The sequence below is a fragment of the Trifolium pratense genome, linkage group LG4 (assembly GCF_020283565.1).
Source record: "Trifolium pratense cultivar HEN17-A07 linkage group LG4, ARS_RC_1.1, whole genome shotgun sequence".
Taxonomy (NCBI): domain Eukaryota; kingdom Viridiplantae; phylum Streptophyta; class Magnoliopsida; order Fabales; family Fabaceae; genus Trifolium; species Trifolium pratense.
Window position 1 is genome coordinate 3,878,691 of NC_060062.1, and position 24,394 is coordinate 3,903,084.

Sequence of the window (24,394 nt, forward strand, 5' to 3'; positions counted from 1 at the left end):
GGTATAAAGGTTGTGAGGTTCCTCACATGCTCCCATGGACAATCATAGACAAAAGCGTCATAAACGTCAGGAACGGAATTGCTAGTGGAAATAATGAGGCGAAAGTTCGTGCCAGAGACAATCTGGGATTCCTCTTTTATGACTTTTTTAAATTTCAGCGTTGCTCAATTTTATTTGTTGAACTCCGTAATAGTATAGTAATCTAAATTGTTTATTGTTAAGAAATTCTATCAGATCATGTGAGTTGGTATGGATGAAAATTTATAAGTAAGATAATCATCAACTTATAAATCGTTTTTGTAGGATTGAATTAACATAATTGAAAGAATCATAATTAGTAGTGTTTGAGCAATGAGGTCTATATGAACCAAAAATCGTTGGATGTTATCCCTTTATTTGTCTTGGATAGAGTTGACTCATGACTTATTATGGATCTTCTTAGATTTATTTGTACGATTTTATATTGTCGACGAAAGATAAATCCAAGCCCACATTTTTGAATTAAACTAATTGGTTGGTTCTTGAGAAAAGACTGGTTCCCTTAAAATTCAAATGGCTAAATAGTAGGCTAAGAGGGTATTGATTGATTTGGATGGGGTTGTTAGAAGAAAGACCTTGATCTTGAGTTGAGTCAATTAAGAAATTTCTATGTGTGTTCTTTACCAATAAAACAAGAGAGTGGGACAGAGTCAAATCAAATACTATTATAGTGCAGGGGAGGGGATAAATTTTCAAAGATATAGCCTATAGTAAATTTCATTCACACTATATATAAAACAATGTATAGTAAATTAGAGTGTATCATATTTAATTTTTGACGGTTCGAGTGCATCATACTTTTTAAATCTAAGGACCAAAAAATTTCAGTTTGAGGGATACAGTTGTTTCGGACTGGACTAAAGTTCAATGCACCAAAGGCCTAACAAGATAATAAGGTGTAAAGTTGGTAATACATGTTTCTAATTATGAGATAACTTATCCAACACAAGGACAAACACGTTCACATGGCCTCAGTCAATAGAAATTTAGTATAATTTTTGTTTTCTTCTTAATCCTATGGACCAAAAATTTAAGTTTGAAGGACACAATTTGTTTCGGACTGGACTAAAGTTCAATGAATCAAGTCACCAAAGGACCAACAAGATAATAAGGCGTAAAACTTTAATACATATTACCAAGCATGTGATAACTCATCCAATACAACGACAAACACATTTACTTATCACATGACCTCGGTCAATATAAATCATTATAATACAAAGACTATTACTATTCTCAGCTCCACTAATATACTGAAATTGTCACTCTTCATGCGTACTCATGCAAAGTTTTACCTATAAATATATCTATGCATCAAGCATTCAAGGTTCACAATATTCACCCAATTTACTTAACATTTCTCTCAATTAAATATTGACTTGAGTGTTAGAATGCTAATATTGACTTTAGTCTTAGGAACAATTTGTATTGTAATTATAAATTTTTCCTTTAAGAGAGAAAAATTATTACTAGTTACACTTGAGTATGTATCACAAATGCAAAAAAAATTATAAATTAATTTAGAGTATATTTGTAGACATAAATATTTAATGCAGTTGAAAATAAAAAATTCTTATAAAAAGATTTTATTTAGGGTAGTAATAGTAATAATGTAATAACATATTACAGCCAACTAGATTTTCCATGGGATCACATTCTTCATACATACAACAGAACAGAACAGAACATAAAACAATCATATCATGTAGAAAATAGAAATATTTAATTCCTACAAGTAAAAAAGAGAAAATTCTAGTTGGAATGAAAAATCTAAGAAAGTTAAGGTCATATAACACTAATAATCAATTACTACTAATTAACAAGCACAAGTGATTTCTGATTCTGATAATAATCAAAATAAGAACTATTTTCAGCTCTTGAATCAGAACAGAACACAGCTTTCATCTTTTTTATAAAATCCTCACATTTCTTATTCAATTCCTCTGTTTCATCATCTCCATCAATTATCATAAGAGCATTTCCCTCTTCGTAGTGGTCGCCGTCATCATCATCATCATCTTCTTCTTCTTCAATAACCACACTCTCTGGTTCTTCCACTATCATCAAACTCTTTTCTTCCTCTTCTTTTTGTGGGGATTCACTTACCATAATGTTATCATCGACAATTGGTTCTGTAATCTCAGATTCTGATATGTAATACTCGAACCGGTTAATCTTCTCGCTTTCGGGAGTAATTGATGAAGAGGTATTATTATTGAACAGACTTGAATACAATGCTATAAAAGCAAGAAGGGTATTGCAGAGAAGGAACATGTAACTCTTATCAATGTTGTAGCTAAAGAATTGCATAAGGAATGGTTTCAAGGATTGAGAGAGTAAAGGAAACAGAGAAAACAGAAGAAAGAAGAAAGAAAAAGATAATAGAAACTTCAAATTGTTGTAAGATTGAAACAGCTTGAAAGAATCCATATCTTACGTTGTGTGTTGTTTGAACTTTGAACCTTAAATTACGCTATGACATGTCTCTCTATTTATAACTTATAAGGAACGTGTGGGCCAGCAGTAAATTACAAGGAAAAGTCTCTCACATTGCTCTGTCTGTATAAAGACTGACTTTGATTGGGGGACAACATCCCAAGTCGGTCAACTAGTATTTGTTTTTTTATAAGATAGGAAACTTTGTTTTTTTATATAAGATAGGAAAGTTTATGTTTTTCATTAATATCCGTCGGGGAATTTGTCAAGCATATATATATAAGATAAACTCTCTGTTTCGATTTAATCTCAAGTCGACATCTTTAAGGGTCTGTTTGGTTCAACACAGGGGGAGGGGAGGAGAGGTATTTTAATGAAGGGGAAGGGAGGCGAGGGGAGGGGAGGTGAAATTTGTACTTACACATATGTTTGGTTCAAAAGAAGGAAGGGGAGGGGAGGAATTTTAATTAGATATATGTTTGGTTCAAGAGGGGGAGGGGAGAGATTTTAAAACTAATTTACTTTTTTATCCTTATAATTTTCATGTAGTCTGACAATTTTATAGCTACTTGGTGCGAATTAACCTATATATCCACAATATTTTCTCAATTTTTATGATTGATCTAACCCAAAAATAATATTTATAAGTTTAAATTACCTATAAATATATTTAAAAGAATTTTTTGATAATTATTAACAAAAAAAACCTTGTACTGATACTAATATTGTACAAAAATAAGTAATATTTATTTATAAGTATAAAGATCTTGTACTAATACTAATATTGTAAAAAAAAAAAAAAAAAAAAACTCTTGTATATTATAAGTTATAACATAACAAACTTAATGATATTTTAAAAAATATAATAGTGCATATAAATACTAACTAATATGATGCAGGTAAAAAGTAAGTAACAACGTTGATTTTCTATAAAAAAAATAACAATGTTGATTCAAAAAATTATATGAACTTTACAAGATAAAAATGTAATACAAAAAAAAATTAGCATAACAGTTTATGAATATAAAAAGACATGCGTAACAATAAAAAAAAGTTTGGAAAAAAAATTAGAAATAAAAAATGGATAATTTTGGCATTTTAAAATAATTATGAGGACAATTATGTCAAAATAATTAAAATGGTAATGATATATTTTTCCTTCCCTCCCCTCCCCTCCCCTCCAAATCCCCCCAATTTGGGGGGAAGCAAAAATTGGGATTTGGAGGTATTTTGCTCACCTCCTCTCACCTCCCCTCCCCTCCTAAAAATTGAACCAAACACAATTAATTTAAAATATCTCCTCACCTCCCCTCCCCTCCCTTCCAAAACCCCCGAACCAAACAGAAGGTAAGAGATTGTCCGTTTTGGAGTTAATCCGTCACGGTTTTGTTCTTAGTATAAAAAGCGTCTCGGTGGTTTGAAAGGTGTAGGTGTTGTATATAAACTACTTTTAACCTCGATTACCAAGCGATGTGAGACTATTTAGTATATCCAAAACACTCACAATTGAATTTTGTGCAATAGTTAAAGGAAAATGCTAGAGGTAGCGAATAATACTATCACGAAAGCATCACGATGCGTGTTTTTCACTGTTTTTCTCTCTTGCGTTTCTTTCTCTAGTATTTGTAGTTATTTTATCTCAAAGTTTTTCTTCACCATCGCTTCACACTTTCCATGACATCTATTACTACTGACAAAAGTGCACTCACAAACCGCTTCACCTCAGCTCCAACATCAAGTGTGTGTAGTGTACACTCTATGCTTTTTTTTGGAAATGCTTTAATAACCACAATCTTATTGTGAACCAAAGTAGAATATGAGTCAAGAGAGAGACCACAAGGTTCAATTAATTAGAGGTGAGGAAGGTCAAGCCTAGAAGAATTATTTATTTTGGTCAAAAACCTATAAAGAACTTCAAATGATATTACTTCACATATTAGCAAATAAGAAGATGAGACTAGTGATAGTTGTTTCGAAGTGTTTGGAATGAAGTTTTTTATTTGTGTTACAAAGATAGAGTAACGGTGGTGTTATTTTTTAGAATACTTTTAGGAAAGAAGTATAAAAGGTAGTTCGTGAAATTTTCGTGTGCTATGTCTTCGCGACATATAACATTGCTCATAGTTAAAAGATCAAATTTATGATCACGTGCTTAAGCAAAGCACATAAATTTTACAGAATTAATTTATTATTGATTATCCACTATTACTTTTAAGGAAAATGTTAAATAGTCTTCGGACTCTGGACACTAGTTAATTATATTCATAAGAAAATAAGAAAATTTTTAACTTGAAATTTAGGCATTCAATATCTTAAAAATATAAAAAGAAATTTTTAAAAAATTAATTTTATTTTTTATTGCTTCTGATATATTTAACAAGTGTACTGTACGGATACTATTTAGCATACCTTATTTTTAATAATTTAATTAATTAAATAACTATACTTTGATTGGAGTACTGTATATCATAACTCATAAGCCGGGTAAAATATTAAAATCATTAGACAAGATTCTAGATGAAAAATAAGTTGAGGGTCTTCAGTTTAAATATTTATTTTGTTTGAAATTTTAACATATATATATATATATATATATATATATATATATATATATATACTAGTGTGTACAGTTTAAAATAAGGAGATTGAAATTTCAACCGCGTATATAAAATTGTTAAGAACAAATTCTTTGTAACTACCAATTGTATTAAGTAATTAACTAATCAATCATTTAAGTAAGCATAAACAAACCTAAACATGTACTTCCATACGATTTTCGTTTCATGGGTACGTGTTGCTTTCACAGGAAATATTCAATACATCGTGAATTATTATGATGATAGAAAATTTGAAGACTTTGTAAAAAAAATAAAAAAAAAAATAAGACTAACAATACAATACATAAAAATTTAATTTATATACACCGTTTGTGTAAAGTTATTTTATATATACATCCAATGATATATTGATGTATCATATGACACATTATTATATGTGACATTTATTAAATGATACAACAACACATTATTAGATACATATGTCCAATAATATTTTTTGTGAAAAAAAAAAAAAACACACATGACCAATGATAATGTTTCTCTAACCAAATAATTAATCACATTATTCCTAATTCATTTATCTCCTAACAAAATGATGTAAGCAAAATTGCTAGTTATAGTTAATCAATCCCAAATGTGGCCAAGAGGATCAGCAGGAGCCCTTTTCGGAGAAGGGACCATGTGTAGTAGTAATGTTGCAATCGGGCATCTTGAACTTGAACTTGAAATTGAAGCTGTTAAAGTGCGAGTTAAATATTCTTTGTTTTTTTTACAGTGAGTTAAGCTCTTTGTTCTTATGTTAAGTAACATGTAAATGGGATAATTCGTAAATTTAATGTAAGATTTTAGATTAAAAGTGTATCAAAGTCATTTATATTGGTTATTTAAGATTCAATGTATTGAGATATATATAGTGTGAGTTGAGTCCTACATTAATTGAAAAAATTAATGTTGAGAAACACACGAGTGAGGTGACTCATAAACTTAATACCTTAAATTTTTAGATGAATTGTAGTGTCAAAATCACTTATATGATTGTTATTAGTCTATGTTGATTCAAGAACTCTTATATACAAGAAGAGAATGCTAACTTAGAGAAATCTCACTTCCTGACTATGTTTGAGAACTCTCTTTGTTTATAAAATCGCGTGCGTATGTAGAGTAAGGTCACAAGTCACAACGGACAAAGAAATAAATTTCCCTGTCTGAAGTAACAAAGTCTAAGAATGATACACTTGATGAGAAGGCGAAACAATGAAGACATGCGTTAATATATAGTGTGTACGCAATTATAAGTTTATAACTCTGCAGCATGTCCTCAACAGTAGTTTGTCATAGAGTGAGTTATTATGGACAATTATGCACAAAAATATTGGTCAGAATCTAAATACCAATCCCTTGAGAGAGAGAGAGAGAGAGAGAGAGAGAGAAGTTATTCAGGTTATTATATAGTCTTTGTTATTTACAAGATGAGAAAGTGTGATGCATATTGCATAGTTTACAAAAATGACGGAGGGAGTAGTAGTCACCAATTGCAGGAACATACTTTCCGACATAACTTTCACCAGTTATATAATAGATAGGACGATGTTTAAAAACAGTATCGAAGTGAATTGTGAACCATGTGACTATGGTTCCGCGACCACAGTTTGATCAGTTGGAATCTCTTGTAGGGTTGAGGCTGTTAAATATGCTTGGATCTCATCCACAAAAGCTAGCTTATAAATATGTGAGTGTTGGTGTAAGCCCTAGAGGCCAATTATTTATAATTGCATGATACTTGTATTGAATAATTTACTTATTAAATAAAGGTTTTTCTTTATTATGTTTATGTGTTAAATAATAATAGAGTCCCTAGAATAGTAAGTTCATTGAATGGAACGTTAAGTGTGACTTAATCGTGAGAATCCATTACACATGAGAACACTATTCTTAAAACATCCGTAGTCGAGCTTTACTGTGAATTGGGATAACATCAAAACATAGAGACTATTATGTTGGTAGACTGATGATCACATCTCACGTATCATAGATAAAGAGTTATCAAGTCTTCACATAGATATAAATATTAAGAGTAATATTTATATCGGATTGACCCACCATGAGAATACTACATAGTATGTTATGAAATGTCATAAGATATTCTCATAGTGATAAGTGGTGTATTCCACCCTTCGACCTGAAACCACTATGTTCCCTAGATGTAGGAGTGTAGTACTTTGTCGCCATTCAAAGTTATCCGTAACAGGATGACTATAAAGTTGGTTGATGGGTATTTCACGAATCATACTAAGGGACATGAGTGACCTAGATGAAATTTACCCCTCCTACATAACAGGAGATATGTCTATGGGCTCAATATTGAACTTAACAAGGGTGACGTACTATGCCTTGTGTTCAATATAGACATAAGGGTAAAAGGGTAATTATACACATGAGTTTTATCACGGAAAGGTTTGTCAGATCACGTGACATTCTTGTGACTTGGGTAGCAGTGATGTGTTGCTAGATATCGCTCACTGTTTATAATATTAAGATTAATATTATTGCCAACGTCATAAGAACCTACAGGGTCACACACATAAGGACAGTCGATATGGAAGAAATAAGTAAGACTTATTTTGAGGGTGTGATTAGTGAAAAACAGTTTTGGGCTTAAGAAGACCAAACACCGTTTGACCCAACTGACCACACAAGAAACTCTATAAATAGAAGCTTGTGTAGTTCAGTTTGTTTTAGCTTTTTCACAATTCGTTTTCAGAGAAACCCTAAAACTCTGAAACCCTAACCGCACTTCCTAAGCCTTCATCTTGTAGCAGCTAGCACTGAAAGTTGAAGACCTGTTCGTGTGGACTAGCTAGAGGTGCTGCCGTCGTGTAGTGCTTGTGATCAATAAGAGAAGCAAAGAGTTTGCTGTTTCAGTTCTACAAAGGTATAACGTTTAACCCTGATCATGCCCATTCGCAAGGATTCAGTGAAGGAAATTTTAATTCCGCTGCGTTTTAATCTCTTTTATACACGCTATTCTCCTTCAGTGAGGACAACCTCACCCTTTGAGCTAGCTTTTGTGGATGAGATCCAAGCATATTTAACATGGTATCAGAGCCGGGTTAAGGACTGCAATGTGGACATTTGACCCAGGACCACGCTAGGCGTGAGAGTGGGTGTTGAATGTGTTATTGTGTTGTTTGAGATTGTTTGAAGTCCCACATTGCTTAGGTTCCCGGGATGTGAAGTATATAAATATGTGAGGACAACCTCACCCTTTGAGCTAGCTTTTGTGGATGAGATTCAAGCATATTTAACAGAGGCTACACTAAAGCCAGTTCTAATGGGATTGATTATTATCTAGAAAAAGAAGGCCAAAGATTCTATATATTCCAAGAAGCATGGTTAGGTTGAAGGGTGAGTGAATTGGTGATAAGATATGGTCCTAGTTCATATATAGAAGTTGCCAACCATGGAAGAGCAACCTGCAGGGCCACCTTGAAACCAAATGAGAAGTGGGGTTTGTGAGATAGGTGAAGTTGAGTTTTGTGCTTCATAGAATGTGTAGAAAATTGAGTTAGTGGAAGTGTCACTTACTGGTAGTTAACCTGATTTTGTAGGAAGTGCTTCTTTGGGGAATGATGTTGAAGAATCTGAGAATGAGAGTGAGGTTTGAAACTGTATTGTATTAAGGAGAAGAAAATGAGTGTATTTGATGAAGAGGGTTGTTGAGTTTTTCTTCTTCATCTTCATCTAATCTAATCTACAAACAAGTTAACAATAGAATTAAAACTTTTGAGGATCAAAAGGTGCTGAAAAAATTCAGAGGATTAAAATTTGAGATATTTATAGAGACTAAAAATTTATTAAAGTATTTATTATTTATAAACTAATACTAATGTTGTCACCATAGATCCTTCCATTTACTTTATTGAACCACAATGGTTAACACTAGAATAATTTTATAAAATTATAATACATATTTGATTTTTTGACGGTTATAATACATATTTGATATTGTACAATAACAAGGGTAAAAACATTATAATATTTACAACAATGTAAAACATTTTATTGTACTGTTTTACTTTTAAAAAAGAAATAAATAAAACGGTACGATAAAAACTTTTATATATATTTTTTTTGACAAAAAAAAAAACTTTTATATTTTTAAGAATCAGTATTAAATGTTGTTTAAAACATTCAATGATGCACTTTTTATAAAGAACAAAACGACAAAGGTTTACTAAAAAATGAAACACCACAATAGTATCTCGTAAGGATCAGACAAAATTGGTGACAAGAGCCTAAATAAAAGTTGGTATTCATATCACTAATATATCAAAATACTTTCTCTCCTATGTTTTTCTCCTCTGTCCCCCTCCATCTCTTTTTTTCTCCCCCGCAGTCTTTTGTTCATGATATCCATTATGTATCGAACATCTTACATGACAAAAAAAATTGGTCAAGTACTTTAAAGATGTGTCTTGTACATTACAAGAAAAAATTTGCGCAGATCAATTTTAACAAGAAAATTCAAAAAAAAAAATTAAGAAAGAAGATTATTTATTTAGTCCACTATTACTCAATTAATTAACAATAACAAGAGATTTCTGATAATAATCAGAGTAATAAGCTCTTGTCTCATAACAGAATGATGCTTTCATCTTTTTGATAAAATCCTCACATTTCTTGTTAAATTCCTCCAGCTCTTGATCTTCATCAGTTATCATAAGAGAGTTTTCCTCTTCTTCTGTATCAATAACCACATTTTTTGTTTCGTGTGATTCAGTTTCCATAATGGATTCAGTAGCAACTAGATCTTCAATCTTTGATTTTGATACATTATATTCCAGCCACTCATTATAGTTGTCGGCGGCATCGTCAATGCTATTGAAGATAGTAGAATAAAATATTATAATAGCTAGAAGGACATTGCAGATAATGAACATGTAACTCTTATCGATCTATGGTGTAGTAGCCGATAGAGAATTGCATAAGGAATAGCATCAAGTTCTGATAGAGTAAGAGAGGTGGAAGAAACAAAACACAGAACAAGGAAAATTGCAGCTGGAACTTGATTTGTAACTGCTGCAAATAATCCATGTCTTGTGTTTGTTTGAAGCTTGAATCCTGAGTGCTCTATGGCCGAGGAACATCTGTTATATAATTGTGAAAGATGTATATGTGGATTCCACAAGGCTCGTGTGAAAGAAATTCATTATAAAAAGTAATTATCAACTACTAATTAAAGGCAGTAATATACTACCAAAAATACTGTATTGTCCCTGTAAACCATATTTCCCTTTTTTTTGTTGTTGCTTTATGTTTTTTTATTTCAGGGACAATTTTGTCATATTTGGCATAAAACCTCCTCAATGCTCCTCAATGCCTTTTTGCAACTCTCCCCAAATTGCCCTTTTCCGTTTTTTTGCCTTATGACACCACAAAATCCAAGTTCTCAACCACTAAAAAGTTGGATGATAAATTCAAAAAACAAGGGTGTATTGGGCATTTCATAATCTATTTACACACTGCACAAAGAAGAAATCGATGGGACAAAGCTATTGAGATTTCAAAAAAAAAAATTCACACTGCCCAATATACATCTCATTCACTTTAATTTGAATTTCAAATTTTAGATTTTTCAATCCTTATCTTTTCTCTTTCCATCAAATACTGAGATCTCTCTTTCTTCTCAATTCTCTCATTTGCTTCTACGCTCTCTCACCTTTCCAGAAAACAAAAACCGCTGAAGAAGGGAGAAATAAGAAGATTCACAGCAGAAGAAGAATGCCTGGAAGGAAGAAGAATGTAACATAGGTTAGTGATTTTTTCTATAATCATCTCTCTCTATACTGTAAAATTTGTTGTTTCTTCTACTTTATTGTTTTCAAAACCTTCCTTACTTCTACTACAAAATCTTCTTATTTGTTTATGTGTTGTGTTGGAATTTACTTACCTAACAATTTTATGTTGTCCTGTTTCAGTTTTATGAATGCACACCATGTGTTTGACAAAATGTTTTTTTCCAGTTGTAGGTGCAAATTTTTACTATTAATGAAATTTTTTTCTTACTCGAATGCAGGTTGAAGAAATGGAGGCCAAAGATCAACAGGTTTTGTTCTTTTTTCGTTGTAAAGAAACTGAACTTTTTGATTAGATACATATCAAAGAAGAACATATATTGAACCCTTTTTTCATGTTTACATTTATTTTCAAATTAAAAGTTCACTTATTGCAGCATAGGAAAGTAAAAGATCACTTTTTGTAGGTGTATAGAACGCCCGAAAGGAAGAAGAATGTAACATAGGTTAGTGATTTTCTCTATAAAGTTTGTGGTTTCTTCTACTTTATTGTTTTCAAAACCTTCATTACTTCTACTACAAAATCTTCTTATTTGTTTTTGTGTTGTGTTGGAATTTACTTACCTAACAATTTTATGTTGTCCTGTTTCAGTTTTATGAATGCACACCATGTGTTTGACAAAATGTTCTTTCCAGTTGCAGGTGAAATTTTTTACTATTAATGAAAGGTTAACAGCATAATATAGACTATAATTGACAGCATACCGATGATGCTTCTTGCAGTAGAGATAATAGTAAATAGTTCTACCATAAGTTTAAGGAATAACATTAAAATATAGTTTGTCTTAAGTATCCAAAAGGCAGCATAGTTTATTTGTGAACATATGTTATAATTAAAATGAAGTTTGTTCCACTTTACCTAAGTTTTATTATGAGTTTGCTTTGGTTTGTGAAATCTCTTTTCATTGCTTTTGTCTCTCATATTTTGTTATAATTTTTTCTGTTTTTCACCTCCATTTTGTTTTGTATGTTGGAGATTGAAGTTTAAGTGCATTGATTATATTGATTTCCCAATATTATAACATGTTCTTTTTATGACTATTGAATTATGAGTACTTTGCTAAACTCATTGATTATTATTGTGAATTTTGTTTGTTAACATTTTAAATTTTTTTGCAAGGAAATTGATTATCATTGCTAACAATTGGTCACCATTGAGGGAAGAAAAATGCAAGGTGCTAAGATAAGCACAATGCAAGGTATTAGCACTACTTCTATGTCAACACAATTCTACACCCAAAGTTCAGCTGGCTCTCAATATAAAGCCGATGACAATTTCATGAAGCAAGCTCACGTTATGAATGTAAAAAGGGCAATCAGACAAATGATCCTCTCATTAAGTAAGCATTTTCAATATCAATGAATTGTCTCATGTTTGAACTGATAAGCTATTTTCTATACCTCATGTTTATCATTATGGAGATTTCAAAAGTTCAGGCATAACTGATTTTCTATACATATAGTTAATTTCCAATTGTAAATTTTTGAAATATATAGGTTCACATAACTGATTTGTACTTTGATTTTCTATACATTATGTTTTCTCAGACATGATACACGTGGTAAACCAATACCATGTAATGCTTGGATAGTCCATTTCACAAATTACATTGCATAGACAAGTACCTCTACTAGAATGCGAGGAAAAAACTAAATCAGATCAATTTTACCTGCCAAGTACCAAGAGTGTATTGCAAGGCTTCCAAATGACGTGATATTGGTAAGGGAAGATAATCCATGAATCATACCAAACTTCTTATTCATCGCTGCAAGCTTTGGGTTTTTCTTTGCCACTTCGACATTTTTTGACCACCCAACTTCCTGTCCAATGTTATTCTCTCTCCACTATATTTCTTATACCTTTATGTTTATGGAGATTTGTTTTCAAGAGGTTGGTTATTGATTATTTACCTAATCTTTATTTTGAACTTGAAGCTTGCTAGCTCTTCCATGGAAGCATAATGCAAGGTGTTAATATGTAATGTAAATAGAGAAAAATCTTAGTTTAGTTGATTTTGATTGTCAGCTACTTACTTCATTCCATTTTTTTTACTACAATGAATTTGTATGAAATTTGGATTTATCCCTCTTTTATGTTTATGTCTGTCTTATGTTTGATTATAATTCTCTTTTTAGCTCATTACATATGCTTGATTAAAGTATCATGATGTGAATAGTTTAATCCACTGGCTGCTTTACTGGCAGTGGAGACTTATTTGAGAAACCTGCAAAACATGGTATATGTTTGTACTAATATAGGTAGCAGTTTCACTCATGATTTTTTTTCTTTGAGCTCTTTCATTCATATCAGGTATCATTGTGAGAAATTTTCATTTCTTCTTCCTTTTAATCCTGTCTTTAACTCACCTTCCTTCCATTTTTACTTATCTTCATTACAGATTAATGGGAAAAGGGAAAGCGACTGACATCACTCTCTCTGGTAGCATCATCAACGCTAAAGTTTCAGTTTTTATTTTACATGTCTCGCTTTTTTAATTGTACTGATTCGCTTTTTTTCCCTATTGTTTTCCATGTTTTACTTCTACAGCTTCATCAACACTAAAGAAAAATGTTGAAACTTCAATATCACAACATCAACTAAAGAGGTATACTATACAACTTTCACTAAAACTGAATCATAATTGTGTATAGTTACTTGCTAGCTTTATATGTTATTAACATTTGAACTTCATCAGAGTTCATGCAAAGACATTGAAACCATTGTTGAAGGAGAGGAACAAGTTCTTCCAATTACTGTTTCACCTCAAATTCAGGTAGTTGCTTATGCTTTTTCCATATTACCTACAGTTTACACATTTCCTGATTGAATATTGTTGCATGCTGTCTTGATATATAATTAACATTTAGGGTGGATTTAACCCGTGTCATTGGATGGAAAAGAATAGGGGAAGACAATCAATCAAGTCCACTTCCAAGCCAGTTGCCGAAGCAGGAAAGATGATGTAACTAATTTGATGAGAGACATTCAAAAATACTGTTTTCAGACTTTCACACAAGATGATCTTGACAAGTCTGCTTCCCTAGATGATTCAATTCTCTCCACTGTATGCAAATTATCCAACCTATTTATAATTAACTTTAATAAGAACCTGTTTTATTTTTAAGAGACTTAACTTAATTGTAATTGTTATTATGCAGCCAATTTTTTCCGCTTCTGCCAAGAATGACATATCTCCTGCTTCTCACAAAACACCAGCCAAAAGGAGTGTTGGAAAGCATCAACCACTTGAGAATACCCACCTTGATTCGCAGTTCTCAATGAGAACTTCTCATCAACCAGATCTGACAAGCTCATTAAGAAGTAGAAGATCTAATGGCCTACGATATTTTTGTTTCAACATATTTGTGAAAATAGGTTCATATATTGAACATGTTGATGTTGTCCAAGCTTATAAGCATGAATGGTCCTTACAAGGGAAAAATAAATAATAATAATGGTGAAAATAGGTTCACTTGCCGTAAAAGAAAAAGTAATAAAACAAGTACTTTTTTTTTTTTTTTTTATTTTACAATGAGCCGAGGATCGAATCTAGAATATTTAACATACTACTCAAATTCCATTTATTTGATTTATTCTTATGTAAATAAAAAACTACTTTTTTTATAAATAACTTATAAAGTTATCGCTTATCATTTTTTATAAATCACTATTATACACGAGAAGATGACCAATTTTAACTTCGTTAATTAAATGGTAAATTTTAATCTTTTATTAAATAACTATTATTAGAAAATTATTCTTGAAATATTTGATAAAAAATGCTAAGATTCACCCTCACAAATTTACCCTACATGTTCCTTTTTATTTCCTTTGCTAAGTGCAAGACAAAAAACCGTTTACTAATAAGTAGAAGAAAAGAAATAGGGATACTGATGACTTTTTATGATAAGATTAAAATTTATCGCATGATGTGAGTTGTTGCGGTAAAAGTCTCACTCTAAAACACTTTTGTAGTAGCTACTACTCCTTTCTCCAGCAACAGGAAGAAACAAAACTGGTAACATTGCACTCCTTTTTTCTTAAAAAAAACACATTGCACTTCTTCTCCTTCATGCTTAACGATACAAAGATTAACAATTTTAACTATTAAAAAATTTAAAATATTTACCATACCCAGAAAATTTGTTCTTGATAAAACAATCTGAAAAAAGTAATATACACATAAGTTAATAATATAAAAAGAAAGAATTATTTTATAAAATGTTATTCGATAATATAAAAAGAAATTTAACAATATGTCGACGTCAAAAAAAGACTAGAGAGAATACTCCTACTATTATGTTAGTCACTTATTCTTTTTGAACGGCACTATGTTCACTAGCGGACCTAGGGGTGGGCTGAGGTGGGCCGCGGCCCACCCCCACCCCAAAAAAATAATTTTTTTTTATATTAAAGTATTAATTTAAATGTATTATTAATGGTTTTAAATCACTCGACAAACATATTTGTACAAATTTTAGTTTAAATATTAATTTAGAGTTTTATTGATGATTATAAGTAACTCGGTGCACATATTAGTTCAAATATTAGTGTAAATATTAGTTCATGATTAATTGAATTTATAGTATTAGATAAAATTAGCAATTGAACTACAATATATAAATATGAAATGACATTAAAAAAATATATTTAATTAATATTTAATTTTTTAAGTTCCATATTTTCACATTTGTTGCAATTTTAATCCTATCTCAATTTTTTTTCTTTTTTGCCATACAAATAGCGAATTTTAATGCCAAAAAAATGTGAATTTTGGTCTCAAATTTGATATTTCATCTTTTGAGACAATAAATCACCTTTATGGCCAAAACTCACAATTTTTAGAGTAAAAATATAGATTGTTGGTATCAAAATTGTAACCAATGAAAATAGAGACCAAAAAATTCAATTCGTAAATAGATCGACTATTTGTTGGCCCACCCACAATATTTTTTCCGGTTCCGCCACCGATTATGTTAGTCACTTGAGTCTTGAGGGACTAAAATATTTTATTGCACTTATTTGTTGCTTTAATTCAATTAAGTGACATCAATACAACTCATTTTAACTTCTGCAGGTATAGAGTTGCAAAAGTCAATTTTGTTGGAACAGGATTTCCTGCAGTACATTATTCACGCAGTTTCACGCTGTGTTAAATAAGGACCGTCCGATCTAATCTGAATGGTTCAGATTGATTTGGACTGATTTTGTATAGATTCAATATGAACCGACCGATCTGACATGGACGGATTAGATCTAAAACAGCGTGTAACTTTGTGATTTCTAACTGCAGAGAATCTTGATCCAATTTTGTTGAGCTTTGTGGTACTGCTACACCGATTATTGAGAAAGAGTGGTAGAGGAATTGTAAAATATTGAGCTTCAATCAAATCATACAAACTTACAAGTATATATATGTGTTGGAAACATACAAGTAGAAGCTAGCGTAATAGTAACTTCATAGACTTTAAAAAGTCCTCAAATCTTACAACTTTAGTCTTATCAATATATATATATATATATATATATATATATATATATATATATATATATATATATATATATATAACTAAGTGGTTGAAGTAATAGTTTAGAGTTAACCATATATTTTGACATTGTAACTATGTTTTGTATTAAATATTATTATATTATGATGCAACAATGTGTTTCAATGATATAAATTGATTACACTGATATAAGATAACTATTCACTAATCAAAACACTTGAAAATACGGATAGCCAATCGACCAGTTCATAAAATATTTTAAATGCAATGTTATAACTAAATAAAATTTATATAAATTGTGTCAAAAAAAAATTATACAATTAAAATAGTGATTGCAATATTGTGTGTCAAAGATACAAATCAATTGCACTTATACGGCAGAGTTATCCACCGATCAAAACACTTGAAAATGAAGATAGACAGTCGATTAGTCCAAACTATTTTAAATGCAATGTTTTTCGCTAAATAAAATTTATATAATTTTTTTTGAACAAGCAAAACTGAAATATATTCACACCAAAAGAGAGTCTGCTAACACAAGGTGTGCCAAAAAGAGCCGCAAAGTTTTACAATCTTCAAATACACATTGAAACTAAAGTTTTAATTATATAAAATTTATATAATTTAAATAGTGATTGAACAATGTATTTACTCTATAATATGCAATATTCAAAAGTACAAACAACGTGATACGACGCTTATGTTAAAATTTGCCTGAGACTTTTTTGCGCAACTTGATTCATATTCGCAAAATTTAAAATGCATATAATCTTCTACTTTTGTTTTTAAAACCTCTGTAACCTTATTATGTACTACCATTGTGTTTAGTAAATTAGTTTAATTTTATTGCAATACCTGTAACTCTTATCATGTAATAGCACTAGCATTATTATTAATTAAATTAGTAAATTACTTTAAGTTTTTAGAGTTCTTTATAACTCTTATCTTAATATTGTACAAAAAAACCTTCTATTATTTAGTTATTATTTATTTTGAGTGTACTTACATGTTAATTTATTGAATAAAAAATTAGAAGATATCAAAGTATTATTTTAAAGGAAAAATGTATTTGCAGGTCCTTTAAGTTTTACGTTTGTATTAGATAGATCTTTAAGTTTTTTAAGTATCAGATAGGTCCTTTAAGTTTTAAGTTTTAAAAGACCTATCTGATACTTAAAATACTTAAAAGACCCATCTGATACTTAAAAACTTAAAGGACATATCTGATACAACTCAAAGGACTTATAGATGTATTTTGCCTATTTTAAACTGCATAAGTCTATTGTCAATAAATCACTTAATTCTAACTACTCTCATTACAAAGGTTAGAGCATGACCTTGGATATATAACCCCTTAGACATCCCATCAAATCATAGTGTTGTAGCTTGATTTTTCTCAAACATTTTTTTACCCAACATGTTTTTTCCTTTCATTTCTTTCAATGTCTCGAGTATTATTTTTTTTTTGAATAGCAAACAGTTTATTAACCAACAATCAATGTCTCGAGTATTAAAATCAAGTCCTGATTATGAAGTATATATAGGAGGACTGGCGACTGCATTTCTATTATACATACGGAACTGATATTTTGAGGATCAAACAATTAATTAGCAGAATCGATAGGTAAACAGATTTAAATAATAATAGTAGTACTTACCGTAAAAAAAAAAAAAACAAGAGCAGTCAAACAGGTTCATTGACCTTAAAAAAAATCATAAAACATATAACTAATTTAAAATTGTAAAAAAAAAACTTATTCTTTTGCTTTTAAATCTATATAGCATATTATCGTGCTTTCTCATACTAATTTTTTTTCCTTTTTTTTATGCAAGAGCCCTAAATATTACATTAAGATTGAAAAAGAAAATGCACAAAAGGAGGGGATCAGGCCAAGATCTCCACAAAACTAAGAGAAACGATATGAGGGAAGACCAACCATATCATGAACATATAGTCATTCCTAACCTCCATAGGACAACTGTCGGCACAATAGTTTCCTTCTCTAAAATATTTTTAACCAACTTTCTTTTTTTTCTAAAATATTTTGAATGATATACACGAGTTCACATTCAAGATTCATTGAATAATTGATATATTTGACCTATATTATAAATTAAATACGTGAGTTTTTAAGTGAACTTAAAAAATAAAGTTTTTCTTATAATTGTGGTTATAGGGAGTATAGAATTAAAATAGTGATCGCAAAAGTTTGTGTCAATGATATTTATGTCTCTGCTCAATCTCTAATTATGTTTAATTTTATATGTAATCGTAATTTTTAGTACATTCGGAATTTAGAGTATTATCTTACTCCAAGGTCACTAAATAAAATTTAGTATATAATTAAAATAGTGATTGCAATAATGTGTGTCAACGAAACAAATCGATTGCACTTACAGTGAGAGTTATCCACTGATCAAAACACTGGAAAATGTCGATAGGCAATCGATCAATCCAAACTATTTTAAATGCAATGTTTTTTTGTCACTAAATCAAAACAATGGAAAATGTTTTTTTTGTCAATAAATATTAGCCCTCAATACCTACATGGGCATATGGCCTAGCATAGGCTTGGGCCAAGATATTTTTATAAGTCTATTTAGTTAAATAGGTCAGACTGCAGGCCATTAAAAAAACCTTTTAGCTTACAAGGCCGGTCTATTTAAGTTAATATGAATAATATTTTTTACTACTATAATTATTTATATATTAAAATTTGCACTTTGATTAAATTATAAATTTATTAACTTTTTCAGTAGTTTAAGTTTATTAATCAACAAATATTTTTTCGATGTTGTAATTAATATAAGCCATCAATATACCTACATGGGCTTATGGCCTAGCATAGGCTCAGGCCAAGATATTTTTATAAGTCCATTTAGTTAAATATGTCATTTTATGTCATTTTGCTAAGTGCAATAGAAAAAAAAAATAGGGATACTGATGACCAATTTTAACTTCGTTAATTAAATGGTAAATTTTAATCTTTTATTAAATAACTATTATTAGAAAATTATTCTTGAAATATTTGATAAAAAATGCTAAGATTCACCCTCACAAATTTACCCTACATGTTCCTTTTTATTTCCTTTGCTAAGTGCAAGACAAAAAACCGTTTACTAATAAGTAGAAGAAAAGAAATAGGGATACTGATGACTTTTTATGATAAGATTAAAATTTATCACATGATGTGAGTTGTTGCGGTCAAAGTCTCACTCTAAAACACTTTTGTAGTAGCTACTACTCCTTTCTCCTACAACATGAAGAAACAAAACTGGTAACATTGCACTCCTTATTGCTTAAAAAAACACATTGCAGTACTCCTTCATGCTTAACAATAAAGAAATTAACAATTTTAACTATTAAAAAAATTTAAAATATTTATCATACACATAAAATTTATTCTTGATAAAACAATTTGAAAAAACTAATATACACATAAGTTAATAATATAAAAAGAAAGAATTATTTTATAAAAAGTTATTTGATAATATAAAAAAATTGACAATATATAAATGTCGTAATTAACATAAGCCGTCAATATACCTACACGGGCCTATGGCCTAGCATAGGCTCAGGCCGAGATATTTTAATAAGTCTAAGTTAATAATCTAAAAACAAAGAATTATTTTATAAATAATTATTTGATAATATAAAAATAAATTTGACAATATGTCGATGTTGTAATTAATATAAGCCATCAATATACCTACATGGGACTATGGCCTAGCATAGGCTCAGGTCAAGATATTTTTATAAGTCAATTTAGTTAAATATGTCATTTTATGTCATTTTGCTAAGTGCAAGACAAAATAAAAAACTGTTTACTAATAAATAGAAGAAAAACAAATAGGGATACTGATGACTTTTTATGATAAGATTAAAATTTATCACATGATGTGAGTTGTTGCGGTCAAAGTCTCACTCTAAAACACTTTTGTAGTAGCTACTACTCCTTTCTCCTGCAACAGGAAGAAACAAAACTGGTAACATTGCACTCCTTCTTGCTTAAAAAAACACATTGCAGTACTCCTTCATGCTTAACAATAAAGAAATTAACAATTTTAACTATTAAAAAAATTTAAAATATTTATCATACACATAAAATTTATTCTTGATAAAACAATTTGAAAAAACTAATATACACATAAGTTAATAATATAAAAAGAAAGAATTATTTTATAAAAAGTTATTTGATAATATAAAAAAATTGACAATATATAAATGTCGTAATTAACATAAGCCGTCAATATACCTACACGGGCCTATGGCCTAGCATAGGCTCAGGCCAAGATATTTTAATAAGTCTAAGTTAATAATCTAAAAACAAAGAATTATTTTATAAATAATTATTTGATAATATAAAAATAAATTTGACAATATGTCGATGTTGTAATTAATATAAGCCATCAATATACCTACATGGGACTATGGCCTAGCATAGGCTCAGGTCAAGATATTTTTATAAGTCAATTTAGTTAAATATGTCATTTTATGTCATTTTGCTAAGTGCAAGACAAAATAAAAAACTGTTTACTAATAAATAGAAGAAAAACAAATAGGGATACTGATGACTTTTTATGATAAGATTAAAATTTATCACATGATGTGAGTTGTTGCGGTCAAAGTCTCACTCTAAAACACTTTTGTAGTAGCTACTACTCATTTCTCCTGCAACAGGAAGAAACAAAACTGGTAACATTGCACTCCTTCTTGCTTAAAAAAACACATTGAAGTACTCCTTCATGCTTAACAATAAAGAAATTAACAATTTTAACTATTAAAAAAATTTAAAATATTTATCATACACATAAAATTTATTCTTGATAAATCAATTTGAAAAAACTAATATACACATAAGTTAATAATATAAAAAGAAAGAATTATTTTATAAAAAGTTATTTGATATAAAAAAAATTGACAATATGTCAATGTCGTAATTAACATAAGCCAGAGATATACCTACACGGGCCTATGGCCTAGCATAGGCTCAGGCCAAGATATTTTAATAAGTCTAAGTTAATAATCTAAAAAGAAAGAATTATTTTATAAATAATTATTTGATAATATAAAAATAAATTTGACAATATGTCGATGTCGTAATTAATATAAGCCCTCAATATACTTACATGGGCCTATGGCCTAGCATATGTTCAGGCCAATATATTTTTATATTTAGTTAAATAGGTCAGACTGCTGACCATTAAAAAAACATTTTAGCCTACTAGGCCGACCTATTTAAGTTGATATGAATAATATTTTTACTACTATAATTATTTATATATTAAAATTTGTACTTTAACTAAATTATAAATTTATTAACTTTTTCAGTATTTTAAGTTTATTAATCTACATAAGTTTTTCACATATATAAATGTATTATTATAAACTAGAATTGAAATATGATGACATATATAGTCAAATTTTCTAAAATGTCATGTTAATTATCAAAAGGACATTGGTTTATTAGTTCATACGTATATTTAAAAATAAATATAATTATTTATTTAAATATGTTCATGTGAAATAGGTTTTTAAACAGGCTAACAAGTCACATTAGGCTTTCAAAAGGTCAGACTCAGGCCTAAAAGATAAGTCCATGATAGACAACAATATTTTGAATTTTTGTTTCACTAATATACTTTTTAATAAACTAATTAAATTGATCGTTATGTCAATGAATTATAACACAACAATTTAAATCAATTAATTCTTTCTATTTATAAAATTAATTTCGTTGAAACCAACTTCTTAACGCGCCGAAGGCGCGTGCAACGCGCCGAAGACCTCTTACGACCTAACGCCCCGACGCAATATAACGCGCCGAAGGCGCGTCCCGTGCGTACGCACGGGTTTGTAGCTAGTTCACTATAAAGACTGACAACAACCCAAGTCGGTCAACTAGTATTTGTTTTTTTATATAAGCTTGAAAGAAATAATCCACTATTTAGCATACCTTATTTTTAATAATTTAATTAATTAAATAACTATACTTTGATTGGAGTACTGTATATCATAACTCATAAGTTCGCCGGTTCGATGACCGGTCCGGTTCTAACGTATATCATAACTCATAAGCCGGGTAAAATATTAAAATCATTAGGCAAGATTCTAGATGAAAAATAAGTTGAGGGTCTTCAGTTTAAATATTTATTTTGTTTGAAATTTTAACATATATATATACTAGTGTGTACAGTTTAAAATAAGGAGATTGAAATTTCAACCGCGTATATAAAATTGTTAAGAACAAATTCTTTGTAACTACCATGAATGCCACTCGAACCACTGCCATGGCATTGCAGGGGAAGAATCCATTCATGGCCATTCTCCTCCTCCTCCTCCTCCTCCTCCTCCTCCTCCTCATTTTCTTTGTTTCTTCTCCTATGCTTCGTCTTCGGTACACACCATCGAGTTTGAGTTTGAGTATCCATCGTTTCAAAACAGTTGGATTGTTGAGATGGTTGGTGATACTTTCGTCAACCGAACTACATCTTCTGTTCATCACCCTCTGCCATGTTTGGTCTCCCTGAATATTCAATATGGTTGTCTTTGATACTAACAAACTCTATTGAATATTCCTCAATTTCTATTCACATAAACTATTTAGAGAAATTGATCAACAGTTTATGGACCTCAAAAGTGGAGATCGATTCTATTCTTGGATAGAATACGACTCTTCCTTCGACTTTTTATCGGTGTTCTTGAGTAAGGATATACATCATCCTAGTGTCCCGTTGATTGTTGCTGCTGATTTGCTGTATATATAGTTTTCTGAGAGACCATACATTTATGAAAATTGGGTTTTCAGGACATTCTATTCAAAACAGCGAAATTTACTCCATCCATTCCTGGAATTTCACTTCCAAGGTTGAAAACAAATTCATCGAAGACAAGACAAAAGTTATGGTTTCGCCTAGACAGTATATTTTGGCTCATTTAATATTTGGTGGTTTTAATTGGAATTGTTATTTAAATACTATGAATGTTTGTTTCCGAACTATATTATGAATGTCACAATATTTTATTTCCTTTATCTATTCAATGTTATTTTCCCTTTGAAATTGCTTCGTTATGTTGAGATTCATCCGCAAAACTCCCCCTTAGAAATTTTGATAACCTACCTGAGTAATATCTGCCTCATTTTGATGAGCTTCGATCTTTAAGTCTTAACTAATTTAGGGTGTCAACCTTACCTAATAATTTTCTTAATTGAGTTATAAAAATCAAAGCCGAGTTTTGAGATGAAAAAAGTGTTTATGTTGAACTCAAGCGGAGTTTTGAGATGAACCAACTCTTATCGAGTCGAGCTCGCACTTGTTCCAATCCTTCCCACATTGAGTAGATAGAAGTGGTCAATGTGGTACGGTACTGTTACTTAAGCCACGAGGCTCTCTCCCACCTATTGGATTAGTTTTTTGGGTTGAGTTCTCCTCATGCGCTTAAGTCTTAACTAACAATTCCCGCTCCTAATCCGTGGCTTAAATGTAATAGTCATTGATACATTGTTATTGCTTCTGCAAGCAGAACAATTTGTGCATCGCCAATATCATCAAAGTCCTTGTTGTGTCCTCAACCCTGCTGCAATGGTCAAAGAACTGCTACTAGAAAGTATCAGCATATAATCTGCTAAAAGTTGGAGGAGTTCTAGGATGAGATATATACAAGAAGAGAATGCTAACTTAGAGAAATCTCACTTCCTGACTATGTTTGATCCTTTTCAGAACTCTCTTTGTTTATAAAATCACGTGCGTATGTAGAGTAAGGTCACAAGTCAAAACGGACAAAGAAATAAATTTCCCTGTCTGAAATAACAAAGTCTAAGAATGATACACTTGATGAGAAGGCGAAACAATGAAGACATGCGTTAATATATAGTGTGTACGCAATTATAAGTTTATAACTCTGCAGCATGTCCTCAACAGTAGTTTGTCATAGAGTGAGTTATGGTCAGAATCTAAATACCAATCCCTTGAGAGAGAAGTTATTCAGGTTATTAT

The 24,394-nt window shown here is 30.3% G+C and overlaps 2 protein-coding genes and 1 long non-coding RNA gene across 15 annotated transcripts; 1 reads left to right on the top strand and 2 right to left on the bottom strand.

The window, feature by feature from the left end:
* Nucleotides 1–1,722: 1,722 nt before the first annotated feature.
* On the bottom strand, nt 1,723–2,498 carry LOC123921930. Its single transcript, XM_045974664.1, has one exon. It carries the CDS (start codon nt 2,467–2,469, stop codon nt 1,852–1,854), a length of 618 nt encoding a protein of 205 aa, XP_045830620.1. The 5' UTR covers nt 2,470–2,498; the 3' UTR covers nt 1,723–1,851.
* A 7,112-nt stretch (nt 2,499–9,610) lies between these two features.
* LOC123920864 lies at nt 9,611–9,973 on the bottom strand. The gene has a single exon (XM_045973192.1). It carries the CDS (start codon nt 9,971–9,973, stop codon nt 9,611–9,613), a length of 363 nt encoding a protein of 120 aa, XP_045829148.1.
* Nucleotides 9,974–10,477: 504 nt separating this feature from the next.
* LOC123924690 lies at nt 10,478–14,321 on the top strand. Of its 13 annotated transcripts, none has more exons than XR_006814816.1 (11): nt 10,498–10,844; nt 11,110–11,139; nt 11,266–11,334; nt 11,481–11,530; nt 12,009–12,228; nt 12,437–12,608; nt 13,288–13,328; nt 13,437–13,494; nt 13,585–13,662; nt 13,757–13,953; nt 14,048–14,321. It is a non-coding gene; the product is annotated as an uncharacterized LOC123924690 (long non-coding RNA). The 13 variants fall into 13 exon arrangements; XR_006814807.1 differs by having other exon boundaries at nt 10,499–10,844; nt 11,296–11,334; XR_006814808.1 differs by having other exon boundaries at nt 10,484–10,844; nt 12,437–13,328; nt 13,790–13,953.
* Nucleotides 14,322–24,394: the final 10,073 nt, after the last annotated feature.

What these genes read in the sequence shown, in the direction of transcription:
- LOC123921930 (XM_045974664.1), bottom strand. Translation starts at nt 2,469, where the DNA reads ATGGATTCTTTCAAGCTGTTTCAATCTTACAACAATTTGAAGTTTCTA.
- LOC123920864 (XM_045973192.1), bottom strand. Translation starts at nt 9,973, where the DNA reads ATGTTCATTATCTGCAATGTCCTTCTAGCTATTATAATATTTTATTCT.